The sequence below is a fragment of the Dermacentor silvarum genome, chromosome 3 (genome assembly GCF_013339745.2).
Source record: "Dermacentor silvarum isolate Dsil-2018 chromosome 3, BIME_Dsil_1.4, whole genome shotgun sequence".
In the NCBI taxonomy this organism is placed as follows: domain Eukaryota; kingdom Metazoa; phylum Arthropoda; class Arachnida; order Ixodida; family Ixodidae; genus Dermacentor; species Dermacentor silvarum.
In genome coordinates, this window is record NC_051156.1 from 7,590,588 (window position 1) to 7,606,919 (window position 16,332).

The window sequence follows — 16,332 nt, forward strand, 5'->3', positions numbered from 1 at the left end:
TGAGTTTACAATCAGCCTCGAATATCAGTTAAATGTTTCTGAAAATTAGATTCACAAATGTTACCTTACTGCAGCATTCTCAACACTGTAATTTTAAGCTCTGGTTTAGCTGCAACGAGTAGTTACGAAACATTTGACGATCCTAATAACGTGGGTACGGTTCTGCTGGCGAATAAGTTGTGCTGTTTACTTTGACAAGCGTTCAAGTTGTTATCTGTAGCTACATCGGGCGACTGCCTTGTTTGTTGGGCAAGGTTTCCGCCCACAAATAAAATAGTTTGGTTAATAATAACCGCTTACAGTACAGTGTGAATCACACTTCGAGTGAAAACCGATACATCCAACATAGTTCACAACACATACACTTCATGCGGCTGATGACGCGCGTCGCATTTTTGCACACCCAAGAGAAATTTCCAGATACTGTAGCTACTGCTGCACCTAAAGGCTACACAGTGGTTGTTCGACGACCTCGCAAGAACTGACATCCCGTAAATTGCACTCAGAACTAGCGAAAACACCTCCAAATCGTTCCGCAGCGAGCGACCGGCAACAAATTCAAGGCGCGCCGCGCTGGCTCGCCCAAGCCAGAGAGGAGGAAAGGCTCGTCGCGCGCCCTTTTCTCCTCGCCCGATGAAAAGGTCTATAGTACTTATTGTTAAAAACATCTGCTCCGAACGGTTAGTGGCTATCCCGCGCTGTCCTGGCAAGAAGAATGCGCTTCTTGGTGACGAGCAAACTATAGACGAGCTTCAGGGACCTAACGTATCGGAGTCGTCATGCGCATATGGCTATTTGAATCGTATATATAGTATAGCTAAAGGCACGCCGCTATAAGCACGTCAATAAACTGATGTCAGTGGGTATACGTAAACTAAAGTAACGCTGTCACCCCGTGCTTTCATTTCTGCATGCAGCTGTTGGAATGTCACAACGCATGGCTTAGAAAGCTAAACAGTGGTGCGTATATACCACAGAGGAGAAAATAAAAAGTCGCAGTTTCGCCAGAAAGGCGGAGCATCAATTGCGATAGCAAACTAGAAGAGAGCTATACGGGGTAAGGATAGTAGTTTTATCGGCTGTATAAACTTGGACACATTCGCTTACTAACTGAATTAACAAGCACAGTGCCAACGCGCAGAAGCAAACATGAATAGATCACACTCGATGACCGCACACAACCGCCTGTCAAAACGCTGGCGTGAGCAAGCGAGCCAGCAGCAGCGAGCGAAGGTTCCTGCGGTCTATCGCTTCAACGGAAACTGAGCGGCGAAAGCACAGCGCATACAATGGTAAGAGCCGCGTTGCAGATCGCTTTCAAGATAGGGTGCGCGCGACCGCTCGCAGCCGCGCAATGTACACGTCCGCAGTTGCTGGCAGAAAAGAAGCCGTAACTCCTCCCGCCCGCGCTACCTTCCCGCTTTCCTCTTTTCGCGTGCGACATTGAGTCGACAGTTCCCCTTGCGCCCTGTCGCAAGATACGCATTTGGTGCCGCAGCACAACGTCGCCTCCCCCCTCCCTCCCTCCTATCCCCCCACAGCCTTTCGCGCAACGGAAGACGTCGCGTTTGCTCTCCGCCGTGCATTCGCTCCCCGTGAAAGCGCGCGTCACTCGCGTGCTTTCACGCGCACATACAGCATGCAGCGCGCGGCGACGATTTTATCACCCTTCGACTTTGTACGGAACCTCACGGCGCCGACGACGGCAGAAATCTGCTTGGAGTGTCCATATAATTGCTATCGCAATAAAAAATTGCGCAGATAAGGCCGTCGACGATGATAGTCCACGTAAGCGAATAGTCCGAACGAAGGAACGAGCGAGCGATCGGGCGAACAAACGAACGGACAAGTGAACGAACGCGTGAGCGACAGTCCCCATCCCTCCTACCCCCCCCCTCCCCCTGCCAACTCGGTTGCGCGAGAGCACGCGCTCTTTTACCACCGACCGCCGCCAACCTCGAAAACGGGTGAAAGAGACAAAGCTATTCGCTTTAGAAGGATACGGACTTCTTGCACGGACCGCAGGCCTTCTGTCATGACGACTGACTGCGCAGACACTGCAGCACCTGCGGAGAAGAACACGTTCAGAAAAGAGAGAACCACACGCTGCAGACGTTGCTGTGGCTGCTAAAGAAAGCTTTGCGGCGTCTGACAACAACCACCTGGCACTGCTACTATACCAGCAGCTGTGGTGTTGCTAGTGTTAATCATTTCAGGCGATATGTTCCAAACTTGCGAGGTTGCTGCCAGCCTTTGCCCCGCCTGTGTCGCGCTAACATGCACATTTTACTAATTTCCCGCGCTGTCTAGCGAGTGCACTTGTAATGCCTCACTCACCACTGGCCGCGTGCTGCAACGTCTTCGAGAAACTGTGTCCTGCTGACACCACTGTCCTAATTTAATTCAACTATGCCGACTTTCCTCGTCAGTACCACATGCGCCTTTGCAACAGCACCGCTCTCTTTTGAAGCAAACATCTTACCGCAGTATTGCGTTGAAAGCGCCTATTGCAAACCCTACAGAAGGTTCAACCGCTAGAAGCAGCCACCCAGCCAGCTTTCAGGGGCAATGAACATGAAATAATTTTCGACTGCTAGATTACTTAAGTCTCTTTGTGAAAGTAGGCTTTGCGGCGTCTAACATCCCAATCACTGATGGTACACCAAAATCGGCGGTAATATTGTCACTGTGTAGTGACGGTGAAGAACGACGTAGTGTCAAAACTGTGAGTCACAAATTTAACTAGTTCTTTGGGTGAACTTGTGACCAGCAAAACAAGTAACGTTCAAGCACAATTATAGCAGCGAGCGAAGTGGGCGATCGTCCAAAATCTGATCGGCGGGTCAATTGCGCATTGGCTTTTATACATGACTCGTCGAAGGTTCCAGCATAATCGCTCGTGCCCGCGTGCCTTCCGGAAAATACTACAGAGTTCGAGTCGTGCATACAATCAGATTCCACAAGGTTTGGTGCCAACACACAGAACAGACAGAATCAACGATAACCTACGAGTAAGTTCCACATCATGTATACATGCGCGTGTTGCGCCGAGCGATAACATTACGTTGTTAGCAGGGGCCCGAGAAAAGGGCAAATAAGTACACTCAATATGTCGATCATTAGTAGAGAGAACGGGCGTCAAACTTTCATTTTTAGCGACGGGGCGTTATATGAAGCGAGGTTGCATGAGCCAAGGGGTTAGCAATTTTAAAGCGAAGCTTTCTTTGCGAACACTCCTGGATTTTCCTGAGCGTGGCTGCGGGCTGGGTGTTGTCTTCTCTAATAGCTGACATGCCGGACAGACCATCTTTACTACCAATATCCAGGCTGCTGGCCTTGGTTTCTACGGTATTATTACGTAATAAAACGAATGATACCGAAATATCTTCAGTGTGTAGTGAACACGAATGCCCGGCGCTGCAGCCACATCGCCTGTGAACTATATTGTCGAGCCTGTCACGCCACCTACGGACCAACGCTGTCGTGGTCGCGAAACCGTCCACGTACAACGCCTGAAGCCGTATTACGACCCCTTGATCCTATGTTCACCATGAGTCGCCAGGATGGCTCCTTTTCCGATGGGGGGTGATTGTAGTGAAGACGAATGCCTTCCAAGAGTTGCGTCGTCTATTAACATCGCCACCTATACTGCGTCACTTCGACCCGAGTGCTCCGATCGAAGTACACACTGACGCCAGCGGTGTTGGGCTCGGCGCTGTGCTCGGGCAGCGCAAATCTGGGTTCGACGAGTACGTCGTTGCATACGCAAGCCGCACCCTCACCAAAGCAGAGACAAATTATTCCGTTACGGAGAAAGAATGTTTGGCAATAATCTGGGCACTTGGTAAATTTCGACCCTACCTCTATGGCCGCCCCTTTGACGTAATTACAGACCACCATGCACTTTGTTGGCTGTCCACATTGAAGGACCCCTCAGGTCGATTAGCTCACTGGGCTTTGCGGTTGCAAGATTTCGACGTGCGCGTTGTCTACAGGTCTGGCCGCCGCCACACCGACGCCGACGCGCTTTCCCGTTCGCCCGTGTCAACCGTAAGCGATGCCTGCCTCTCTGCCGTTGACCACGTACTTTCGTTCCCAGTAGGCTGCGACATGGCTTCGGAGCAACGCAAGGATGCCTGGATTAGTGCTCTTATCCGCTTCCTTTCTAACCCGTCGACTGTTCCTCCACCTTCTCGAGCTTTGCGCCGTCAAGCTTCGCACTTCGAAATGCGGGATGGACTTCTCTATCGCCGGAATTACGTCTCCGACGTCCGCAAGTGGTTGCTCGTCATACCGTGACATCTTCGTGGCGAAATATGTTCTGCCTTCCACACTGACCCGCAGTGTGCACACGCGGGTGTCTTCAAGACGTACACCCGGCTTCGCTCCAGGTTTTATTGGCGTGGCATGTACACCTTTGTGTGCAAGTACATTCGGTCGTGCCCTCAGTGCCAACGCCGCAAGGTTCCTTCTCAGCATGTCTCTGGTCCACTACAGCCAATCCCGTGTCCTGCCAGGCCCTTTGATCGCATTGGGATTGACCTGTATGGACCCCTTCCGAGCACGGCTTCCGGAAACCGCTGGATAGTCGTCGCCATCGACCACTTGACGCGATACGCAGAAACAGCCGCTCTGCCTGCTGCCACAGCTCGTGATATCGCATCCTTTCTACTGAAAAACTTTATTCTCCGTCACGGTGCACCTCGCGAACTTTTGAGCGACAGAGGACGTGTGTTCCTCTCCGAAGTCGTAAACGCGCTCCTCACTGAATGTCGCATCGTTCATCGCACCACCACCGCCTACCATCCTCAAACTAACGGTCTGACGGAAAGATTTAACCGCACCCTTGGTGACATGCTCTCCAAATACGTCGCCTCTGATCACACTGATTGGGACCTCATTCTGCCATTCATCACGTTCGCCTACAACACTGCACCACAGGCGACCACAAACTTTTCCCCATTCTTCCTCTTGTACGGCCGCGAACCTTCGACTACCCTCGACACCATTCTTCCGTACAGACCCGATTCATCCGGATGTACACCCATCTCTGAAGTTGCCCGCCGCGCCGAGGAATGCCGTCAACTCGCCCGTTCATTTACAGCCGTCGACCAATGGCAACAAAAATCTCGACGTGACGATGATCACACGCATTGTCACTTTCTTCCGGACTCCCTTGTGTGGCTTTGGGTTCCTGCCGTTCCTGCTGGCCTCTCATCCAAGCTTGTATCAAAATATCAAGGACCCTACCGTGTTGTAGCGCAGACATCGCCTGTGAACTATATTGTCTTCAATGCAACAAATATGCGTCAGGAGTGCAATTCCTTTGATAAAGCATACCTTTCTATGCCAAATTCCCTAACCCTTAGGCCACAATCACACGTATAGTGCCAACGCCATCTAGCTCTTCGAGGTGAATTTGCAGCATTTCATGCCTCTTCACGAAAGACATAGATTCCAAAATCTGCCTTGGATCTGCATTCTTTTTTTTTTTTTTTTTTTTTTTTTTTACATTTGCCAAGAACGAAGGCCATGTTATGAATGACGAGTTCCAATATTTTTAACTGTGCAGGTTTTGACTATACCGTCTTTGTACAACATTACTTATACAGGCGTTTCCGGAGCTACAAGCGCATTTTACGAACCGCGTAGGAAGTGTACCTTTGTCCTGTACGAGCGCCACACGGCCGACATATTCAATTCAATGCTTTTGTTTTTCAATTCTGTGATTTTACGTGTCAAAATCACCATCTGATTATGAGGCACGCCGTAGTGGGGGTCTCGAGATTAATTATGACCACCTGAGGTTCTTTAACGTGCACCGAATGCACGGTTCACGAAAGTTTTTGAATTTCACCCCCATTGAAATGCGGCCGCCATGGCCGGGATCTGATCGCGCGCCCTCGGGCAATTCAATGCTTTATTTTTCGTCCTGGTGAAAGAAATATAGAGTTCTTTTTTTTTTTGTCTGTGCTGTGTGGACCAAAACTTTCCTTCAAACATTTCCTATTTTCTTCCCGCCAACAATATAAAAAAATGACAGTCACTTATGTATTCTTACGTGATTTGAGTGCGAAAGCACTATATGGCTTGTCTATAAGTTATCACCTTAAATCAAAACTCTACCTTAATCCACCTTAATCTGTTTTAATGCACCTTAATGCACTTTAAATCACTTTGATTCACTTTACTTCACCGTGGGATATTGCAGTCTGAGCCGCAGCAGGTCCAGTGCCGGGAACGTGACGTCGTCAATTGGTCACGTGGGTTTTGGTACCATCAGTTGTTAACGCCGGACGGTCGCCGGATCTCTCGTTTCGTGGAGCATATAATGCTTTCGCCTTAATAATGCGGTACGTGTAACACGTGGCTCTACCACGCAGAGCCACAGAGGTGGACGCCAACACGTTAGAATTGACACTGCAGTAGGGTATGAGACCGGGCTACATATTTGGTGGAGCGCTGTTTAAACAAGACAGAATTAACACGTCGGCCCAATCGCGGATCCGCGTAATCAGACGTCGTTAGCAACGAATATTCGCTATACATTATGACCACCTGGGGTTCTTTAACGTGCACCCAATACGCGTTAAATATTCCAGGCCGAAGCATCCATCGCTTCGGTCAGCGCTTCGCTGTAGAGGTGAACTTAAAAGCAAGGGATCGGTATTTGCGGTGATTACGCGAGACAAGACGTGTACATGATATAAAGTATCTAAGATATAATACTAATTACCAAGCAAAGATTTACTCAGTGGAAAGTTCGATACAGTAATTTCAAAAGTTATCTGAGGAGAGCAAAAAAGAAAATACTAAGAAAACTATATTTTTGTATAAAGTTCCCACACATCGATAAAAGCCTTCAAGACTTTAATTCTACCAATCAGCTGCCATTACGGTTCCTCCATGTCTTCGTTCCGCTCTTCCTCTTCGTATTTCGTACATATCTTCATCCAGGATCAGTATACATTTGGTTACTTTCAAGATACTTTTGAAATACAAGACATTGCACAAATAGAATGTTCTGCATCACTGACGTGCTTTATTTTCTTCAAACAAAGCAAAAGGTCGAGTGGCCAAATCTTTTCGTTCGCCCTCAGAAAGGATCTGTCCTCAGGAAGAAGGCATATGTATCCTGCCGTCTACGTTATTTGTCTTGTTTTGTGCCATTTCGACCAAGATGAAGCTGCGCCAACTACGCAAACAAGTGCTACTCAAGAAAGGAGCTGCTTTCCAATATTTGCGTTAGGCCACCCTGTCCCTTTTCTTTCTGAAGATATCGCTGCCCGCACTAAAGGAGGTATTGAAGCATATATCTCGAAAAGTACCTGAAGAAAGTGTGCGATGACAAAAACTCATCAAGATACAATAGTACAAAATACTTGCAAGAACATGCAGTCTTTTGAGTAGAATACTTAGAATAGGTAGTACAAGTCAGTGCGAAGCACCTTGACCGTGGACGCCTGCTGAAAAGGTCACGCAACCGTGACAGCTCACGGCGCCCCCCGTCGCGAGGTGTGCGTCGGCTGCGCGAACGCCGCGTCTTCGCGAACACCTCCTGCCGTGGGTTGTTGTTTGTCGAGGCCGCTCCATTGTCGCTCGCTCCTGGCCGACTGCAGCGCATGTTGCCAAGTCACCCCATGCCGCGCGCACTACACGGAAGCGCGAGGATGCTGCGGACTGAATCCGAGCCGATCGGCTCATTCGGGCAGAGTGAAAATTTGGAACGCTCGTAGAGGATGTTTTGGTTTCTCTCTGAGTCTTCAGTCTGTGCAGAGGAGGGGTGGTCAGATAACAGTGGTTCAAACAACTCACCATAATATTGCAGACCCACAGCCAAAAGTGGAAGTTTCAGAGCTTACCGTCGCGAATACTGCGTTCCGACTGCTTGTCCTCTGCTAATCAACGTTGTCACATTTCTGAGAGCGGCATATGCATCAGTTCACGAAGACTACCTACGGTTCGACAAAGGCTAGACCAGCGTCACGTACATTTAGATTGGAATGGACAATGACTGCCTGACCGAGCAGCCGGCCACGAGCCTCAAATAGACCGCTGAGGACGAGGAGGAAGCCGGTGACTTTGAAGACACTCAGCTGGAATTTCGGTCATGGTTATACAGTGGTAGGCACTGTATTTTGGCGGCGCTGATTGAAGGGGCAAAACACTGTATCAGGGACGCTTTGAGGCCCTTTGTTGGAGGCACCCTCAGCGGTGTTTTTGAAAAGTGAAAGCCACGATCATAACTGGCTCGAGCGTCGTCGTCTTCTTCCGCAGCTGGCTCGTGCTCGTGCTCGGCACGCGCTCGTGCCACTGCTCCCCGGTTCGTCGTCGTCATCTTCCACAGCTGGCTGCGTTGCCGCTCATCATTCCAGCGTAGAATTTCACTTCTTTTCTGTCGTCGTAATGGGGAGGCCGCGTTTACGGTTGGTATGAGCGATTGCTTAAGAGGGTATGAGCCATTCATTGTCTAACGTAACGGACAGATTTAATTTTGAAGCAATTTAGTTTCGAAGAATCGCAAGCGGCAATGGCGGGCGAATGCTGCTAACCACGCAGCCGAGCAAACTCGAGACATCGAACGCAAGCGACAACGGCGGACTGCGGGCATACCGTCAGTGAGGTCGTTCTCTCAGTCACTGCCGAACGTGTGTGTAACCTCATAATTGAGAAATACTTTAATGAACCCTCGGGATTAACCCAGTGATAAACACGGGGGCCGCACGTTTCAGTTTCGCTGGTTAATCATCTTCACGGAGTGGAAGGGCCGACGAATTTCTCTATCTCTGTATGTTTGTTGTTATAATGGTATACGTCAGCGGGAAAATTTCCGTGCGACCGCCTAGCAATGGGGCGCAAGTCGCAGCAAAACGATGCAAAGCTATTCATGGACTTGATTACATCACTTGTTGGAAGTTCACATGTGCATCATGCGAAAGTCAAGAGCCTAAAAATGTTTTGTTTCTTTTTGAGCCTTATTGTCCATATGCTTCCGGCTATTGAGGCTACATCCGAGGGCTAAGCAAAAGTTGAGAAGCCATTAAAAAAGTCGAAGTTTTGCCCGTAAGAAGCAGCATTGATAACAATAACAAAGTTCTTAGTTCTTAGTTTAATCGTTCGAATAACGTTCTTAGTTTAATCGGCAAGAAGCAAGAAGTCGCTTAATAAATGAATTAACAAGCACGGTATACGTGCGCACAGGCAAGCATGAACTTATCTCACTTGATGACCGCGAACACTCGCTGTTACAACACTGGCGTGATGAAGAACGTCGGCCTCGGGGAGCGATCGCTTCAGACTGCCTCTCGCTTCAACGTGTGTTCGACACTTGAGATTATGCGACCTCCAACCTTAGGCGCTAGGGAAGACAACGCGCATGAAGCGGCCAGCCATCTCGGCTCGCCCTAACATTGCTCATTCCGCAAATTACCTCCAAGATACGGCGCGGGGCCCACGTATACGCTCAATCGCGCGTACAGCCATGCGCACCCACGGCCGGGGTAGAGGAGACGCGTGCTCACCTACCCCCCTCCCCCTAGCGCGCGTTTGATCACGTGACCTTCAACATTAGGCACGTGGGCGGACGGCGCGCATCAAGCCACCATTCTTCTCGGCTCACCCTTGCACACTTCCCCTCGCACCCGCAGCAAACGGCGTGCGAGGCGCGATCTGACTTTATACGGCATCTCACGGCGACGGCGTGGTGGCTCAGTTAGCTAAGGCGTTGCGCTGCTGAGCACGAGGTCACGGGATCGAATCCCGACCGCGGCGGCCAAATGCAAAAACGCCCGTGTGCTTGCGTTGTAGTGCACGTTAAAGAACTCCAGGTGGTCAAAATTAATCCACTATGCCATGCCTCATAATCACAACTATTTTTGACACGTAAACCCCCAGAAAGAAGAAGACGGCGACGGCGAAGCCAACACGACAGCTGTGTAATTGTCATCGCAATAATAAGCTGCACTATAATAAATCAGCTATACTGCGCCATACTGAGCGACTGCGTCTCGAAACGACGTGCGGCGACAAAGCCTATATTTAATTCATATTCATTCATTCATTCAGTTTATTCACCAGATAGTACTGGATGGCTACCTGGGCTAAAAGCTGTGTAGACAGCTTGACAGAGGCCCAGGTAGCCGTTACAAGGCAGATACACCGAAACAGCAAAAACAAGATTTAGCAATGTACCCGGTAAACGGCATGTTTAACGTGAAAGAGTTCGTTATCAATAGCCAGTTATCGAATAGTCATTAAAACAAATAGAAGCACACAGGAATGCTGGGACAAATAATATATGTACCAGACACTCGGTTATTTGAGTGCGTGATTCGTATGAAATAAAGGAGCTTGGTTAGGGCCTTGGCATCATATTTCCGAAGTGACATCCTTCATCTCATCGTGTTCTTTGTACATGAAAATACTATGAGTGAACTTGATGGTCATTATATTCTTAATATTATTTTTTTCATTTACTTGCGAAGGTGTAACACTAAAGCTACGAGTCTAACCTTGCTCCTGAAGTTGGATCGTTTACTGGAACGGCTCCAAGTACGAGGCTGTCTTCATGCTGTTACTGCCCCCTTTCTAATCATCCACTTCATGTCAACATTTTTTTTTAATGCGAAAGCATTATGTGCCCCAAGAAGGCGGAAAATTCGGTGAGCGTGTGGCGTTAACATCCGATGGTACCAAAACCCAGGTGACCAAATGATGACGTCACGTTCCCGGTGCTGGACCTGCTGCGGCTCGCAGTGCGAAATCCCACGGTGAACAGCCACAGCGCCAGACGAACGCCGTGGCCCACACCCCAAAAAATTGACTTTGCCCAATTCGAAAATTGAGTTGACCCACGTTCAAAACCGACCTGGCCCACTCCCAAAATTGACTTTGAGCACATGACCAAGTGAAAAGTATCGCGCGGAAAAGTTAGAATGCTTTCGCATTCAATGCACTAACATGTTTAGGGGGGAGGGTGCGTTATGATAAATATATTTAACGAGAGTTCATTCCTTGCCAACATGTTAATCCTATTGGAAGCACTTTGTAAGAGGGTCAAATGATTGTAAGAGAATTTTGGTTTTCCAGTTTCCTAAAGTCGGAGTTTTCCCCGCATCACAGAAAATACGTGAATCAGAGCGATGCGGTGGGATGCACTGGCATATTCAGAGGGGTTGCTCTGGGGGCCCGGGACTCCCTGAGAATGCCGGCACTTTAGTGCTCATAGTAGTAAGGGAACAGTACTAAGCGCACAGTACTAAGCGTGCAGCAAGCTCCCCCCCCCCCCCCCCCCCGCCTGCTTTCTGCCTATTTTTGATGAGCACCGGTCCCCCCACCCCTCCCCTTAGAAGCTGCCTGAATTAACTCCTTGTGAGATGTTTGGATTTCCGTTACATTCATTTAATTCTTTCTTCATTGCTCCCCATTGACTTTCTTGCTCTTCTGTAAGCTGCAGAATAATACTGGTTGGATGGGCAAATATTTACACAACAGACTACATGGCACATGATTATGACAACTGTCAGTGCCGGCTGTTCCTGCGGTCTAACGAGATAGTGAGCATCCCGATTCGCCGATAGGAAGAAGGAAAAAACGATATAAATGTTCTTCTCGGCGCACACTTACAGTTTCTTGTGTCTACGGTACCGTGAAGGCTCAAATAGTGATTACGTTAGCTGAGAAAATTCTTCCAGCTTGAGCAGCGACTGACATCGCTTGAAACTGCAGCAGACGAAACGCACGACTGTTTCATGAAAACGTCCGCTGAGAATAATTACTGAAAATTTCTATATTATATTTGTATTTTAAATTTTACTTCAAGATATCTGTACGAATCTGCAAAAAAGCGTTATTGCGAAATACATGTGCGCCAGCTTATGTACGAGTCGCCACCTGCTGGCGCAAGGCGAAGCATTCTAGAAGCAAAGGAGCCAAAGGAGCGAGCAACCGCAAGGGCTGTTGCATGAAGTCGGCCGGCAGCCCCTTAACGTTGGTTTCGCTGCATTAACGCTGATCCTCCGTATCCTGCTCTAGATCAGCGGTTTCCAAGAGCACAGTGGCGAGTGTCGACCGGCTGAGTAGCGGCCTAATTTAATCTACGCCGTCCTAAAGTGCCACTTGTGGCCGTCCCTGCGACTGCGGGCCCGCATGTAGAAGTGGCGGCGGTCAGGCCGTGAGGATCAATTCACGTCCGCAAGATCGCGGCAACGGTGAGATTTTGCTTTCTTTCCGCCGTGACGTTGCATCGTCGCGGACTCTCTCCCTTCCCCTACACATCTCATGTTAGTGGGGGCACTGACGGCATCGTCAGCGCTGATCGTCGCGCACGCCGATGTGGGACGAGCGATATATGCTGCGAGCATGTGAGCCGCGCGGCGTAGTGTTTTCGCCCCGCGCAATACTGTCCCGTGTGCGTGGGCGTCTTCTCTGCGTGCGCACGAGCGAAGGGGAAATGTGCTGCTCTCTGACGCAGCGCAGCGGCGAAGGCGGACCGTTGATGTTCGTAATAAATCACTCGGAGCGAAGTTATCAGCGCGCGCGTGTAATTACTTTCGCTTTCACAGTAGCAGCGGTTCCACGGCTACAGTTGCAGCGTGTCATAGCTAATCGCGACAGCACATTGACCTGCCGGCTTTCGATGAGGAAACTACCAGTTGCCCTGCGTAGAATGCGGCAGCTGCGGACATTAACTGAAGTAAAACCTACTATTTATTTTTGTATCCGTGCAAGCTGTCTTGTGTTGGAAAGCTTTGGTCCATGATGCAGGTAAACTGCGTAGTAGCTGCAAACTAATTGGCGTCGTAGAAGCAGAATTAGGTCGTCTACTGTCGAAATAATACGGGTCACCAGAGCAGTCGTGTGGTTTTCGAGCCGTCAAAAATAAGTACGCTGGTGATCGAATCAGATCGAGCGTCACGCGTTAGCAATACGCGCCAGTGTGCGCACAACAATAAATATTGCTGCACTCAAAACACCTAGACCTTGAGTTTGTTGTGGCAAAATTTGTTGCAGTGCAATATTCATGTGTATATACGAAGAGTAACCTCTACAATTGCATGGATACCTGATATACACCTTTGTCTATATATATATATATATATATATATGTGTGTGTGTGTGTGTGTGTGTGTGTGTGTGTGTGTGTGTGTGTGTGTGTGTGTGTGTGTGTGTGTGTGTGTGTGTGTCAGGTAAATAAAGACAAGCAACTGGCGAACAGCATATAAGTCATGTCACCATCGATCAGTGTACGTCTTACTTGCTTTAGATACCACATGTTTCGAATTGTTAACATCGGTCAGGTTAGAATGTACATTAATTGCACATTGCTATACAATGTCACCAAATCACGATGGATGTTTCTGCTCTGAATTGCATGGAGTGATAAGCAAAAGGCTGACCTTGATACTTAAGTAAATTATACGCTAGAGTGGTATCCCTTATTTCCTCCACAATTTTTTAATTTCCTTGCACTCAGGTCAAGATTCTCTTTCCACTCAGATATTTACCAAGAGTTTCCCAAGAAGGAAACATTTTCTGCATTGAACAGTGCCAGAACATTGTAGATTTAGTGTGTAGGTGGAAAGCATTAAGAGCAAAAGCAATGAAAGTAAAGTAGTGCTTATTGCAATCATGAAGTTGTGATCAGAATAACAATTTAATGGACTAATGATTAGTTTCTGATCAACACTATAATGTTAGGGTCTGGAAAACTCGTCCTTCATGATTATGTACTGTACCTTTGCTAGCATAATGCAACTATTAACTGCTTATAATTAATGTAAACTCATTGGCACTTGTCAGTCTTTGTCTAATTTTTACAATTAACGTGGTCATTCGTACATATGTATCATGCCTGACAACAGTACCACTCCAACGATGCCTTGTGGGCATTGCTTGTAAGTATAGCGATATGTGATTAATAACGAACAAGCAACTAAAACACAGCTAGCATGTTGTACTTACTAGGTATTACCAGGAAAACAGGAAAGTTGTTGGCTAAATAGTCATAAAATAACACAAATAACATTGGAAATTGAAATGTGATCCTGTGTTTGATCAGTTGTTAATGTAAAAGCAACTCTTAAACTGAATGAGTGCTTATTGTGACTCTGTAATGTTTAAAGCAAGTGAATGAGGTCGGTCCCATCACTTTCAAACAAAATGAAAATGTTCTACTTTGTTTTAAGTTAATCAGACTGTCAGCCTAATGCAATGCTATTTCACTGTTAAATGATAGTGGCATGAGGATATGCACTTAATATATAGAGAGTCAGTGAGTGAGTGAGTGAGTGAGTGAAACAACTTTATTCGGTCCACAATAGACGCGAGTGAACTCGACGTCACCTGGCTACAAATAATTTTGTGTTGTCCTTTAGTTTTCTTGTAATTGTCTTCTACCTACAACCTTTCAGATCAATACCATTAGCAACTCACTCAGCATTAATTTGTTTTAACCTTTTCTCTATCTTTTATGAGTATAGCTGTCATCTTAATTTGCATACCAATATATCTGATGGTGAGTAAACCCGTCATGAGGAAAGAGATGTCATAATAGGTACCGATGACAACACTAGGTACCGGTGCCTGTCAACGTTAGTGGCATTGGGTATATTCTTCTTTTTTTCTTTTTTATGTACTGCTTGAATGTTTGTTAGAAACATGGCTGCCTATACGCTGCATTTATGAGAAGTTGGCACAATTTTCATCATTTCGTGCAGTTGTGGGCGTTTCAGAGAAAAGCCTCAGGTGCCAACAAAAACAGTGCAGTAGCCGTCTTGATAATGTGATGATTGCAGCAGCATAACATTGATGACAACAATGAGGATGACGCAATACCGAAATCACAAGAGTGATGGATGGGGCGAGAACATTGATAGGAGGAGTTTCAGATGTCACGAACACATAATTGGATCCTGATTAGGAATAAATAAAGCTTTTTGTTCCAGTGACTTCTACTGCCAAGGAAACACAATACCTTTGAGGGATGCCAGGAAATCTCGATGAACCAACCTTTAACAGCTGTCATCACAAGAAATGTATTGCCACTTGTTGTCCTGGTGCTTTCAGTGCATAAAAATAGCTGACACTCTCGGAGTGCATTTTCACTGGATCATATTGAATGTTTGAATGTTTCGTTTCTTTTTGTTTTGGGCTGTGTAGTCCTGCGAAAACAAAGACATTGCAGGCATAGCCCACATTGCTGTGAGCCCACAGCTGTAGATATATGGCACGTTAGATTGCTGTTCTGTCCGTTCTGTGTTTTCACAAAACAAGTCATGGCCTTTCTGATCGTTGCTGCCAATGTTCACAAAATGAGCCAGCCACTTAAGCTGGCATGTCCACACATGCTCACACATGGGGATTCTCCACAGGTGTGAGCTTGTAGTCCTGCCACTAGATAACTACTCCCACAGGCACTGTTCGCCATATACGCCTTGCACTTTAATTGCAATCAATCTAAAATTAGCAAAGACCATGCAGTGGAAATACATGTCCTTCTTTAGCAATATATTACTAGTAGTGGCAGACATCAGTAATTGGGATAATCACAGGTAAATTACATAATTAAAACTGCTTATTATTTTAGTTAACTACATCTGGGCACACATTGCAGTTGTGGGAAAAAAGGTGGTCAGTGCCCCAGGCATGTACCAAATTGGGGTACCCTGAAAGCGCATCAGTGCTTCCAATGAAACAAGCATGCTCAGTGAAATAGAGAGTATGATGGACTCCTGTCAACTCTCATTGGGGAGTGGGAGCATTATTGTTACTAAATCTATTGTGGTTCATGTTGATCTTCATCTTTCAACAAACTTCTTCAGTGTATCAAATAGTTTGCAGTCTTGAACGCTGCTATCGTGGTAACTAAGCAAAATGATTGGAGGATTCCTTTTTGCTCGACATGCTATTCACCATTTTTTTTATTTAAAGGAGGTCTTTTCTTGTATAGAATTTAGCTAATGGAACTAGTGCGGAGGGCGTGTATTAGCAAGCACGAAGTTTAAACAAGGGCACAATTTGTCTAATTCTGATACTTACTTCCTTGTTGGTTATACAGAACGCTGCATTTTTCTGTGCCCATACCCTGCACATAGTGTCAGCAAGCTGCATGTCCACGTGATGCTGGCACATTGAAACTGATTCTGTTGCACCTAACACTCCTCCAAAAGTCTGCACTGTATTTAGTTTTCCTTGGCTTTTGATAATTTTCTGCTCACTAAAATTGCTTAATGAATGACATGGAACAGTATAGACGTGGCAGCAGTGCAGGATGACTGTGTAATTTAACCAAAGTTGTAGTATACCAAGGTTGTGCAGTTGCGCGAATAATTT

At 47.1% G+C, this 16,332-nt stretch overlaps 2 protein-coding genes across 5 annotated transcripts in view; one reads left to right on the top strand and one right to left on the bottom strand.

Annotated features, from left to right (window-relative positions):
• Positions 1-2,060, bottom strand: part of LOC119443713 (probable ATP-dependent DNA helicase HFM1) — a 165,996-nt gene extending 163,936 nt beyond the window's left edge. The window contains exon 1 of the mRNA XM_049664490.1: positions 2,004-2,060. Within this exon, the coding sequence (XP_049520447.1) occupies positions 2,004-2,037 (34 nt within the window). The 5' untranslated portion in view covers positions 2,038-2,060. The remainder of the gene's footprint in view (positions 1-2,003) is intronic.
• Positions 2,061-11,943: 9,883 nt separating this feature from the next.
• LOC119445293 (CUE domain-containing protein 1) overlaps positions 11,944-16,332 on the top strand; it is a 123,629-nt gene continuing 119,240 nt past the window's right edge. For all 4 annotated transcript variants that reach the window (XR_007465857.1, XM_037709606.2, XM_049663201.1 and 1 more), the window contains exon 1: positions 11,944-12,209. The gene's annotated coding sequence lies outside the window, so the exon portion shown is untranslated. The remainder of the gene's footprint in view (positions 12,210-16,332) is intronic.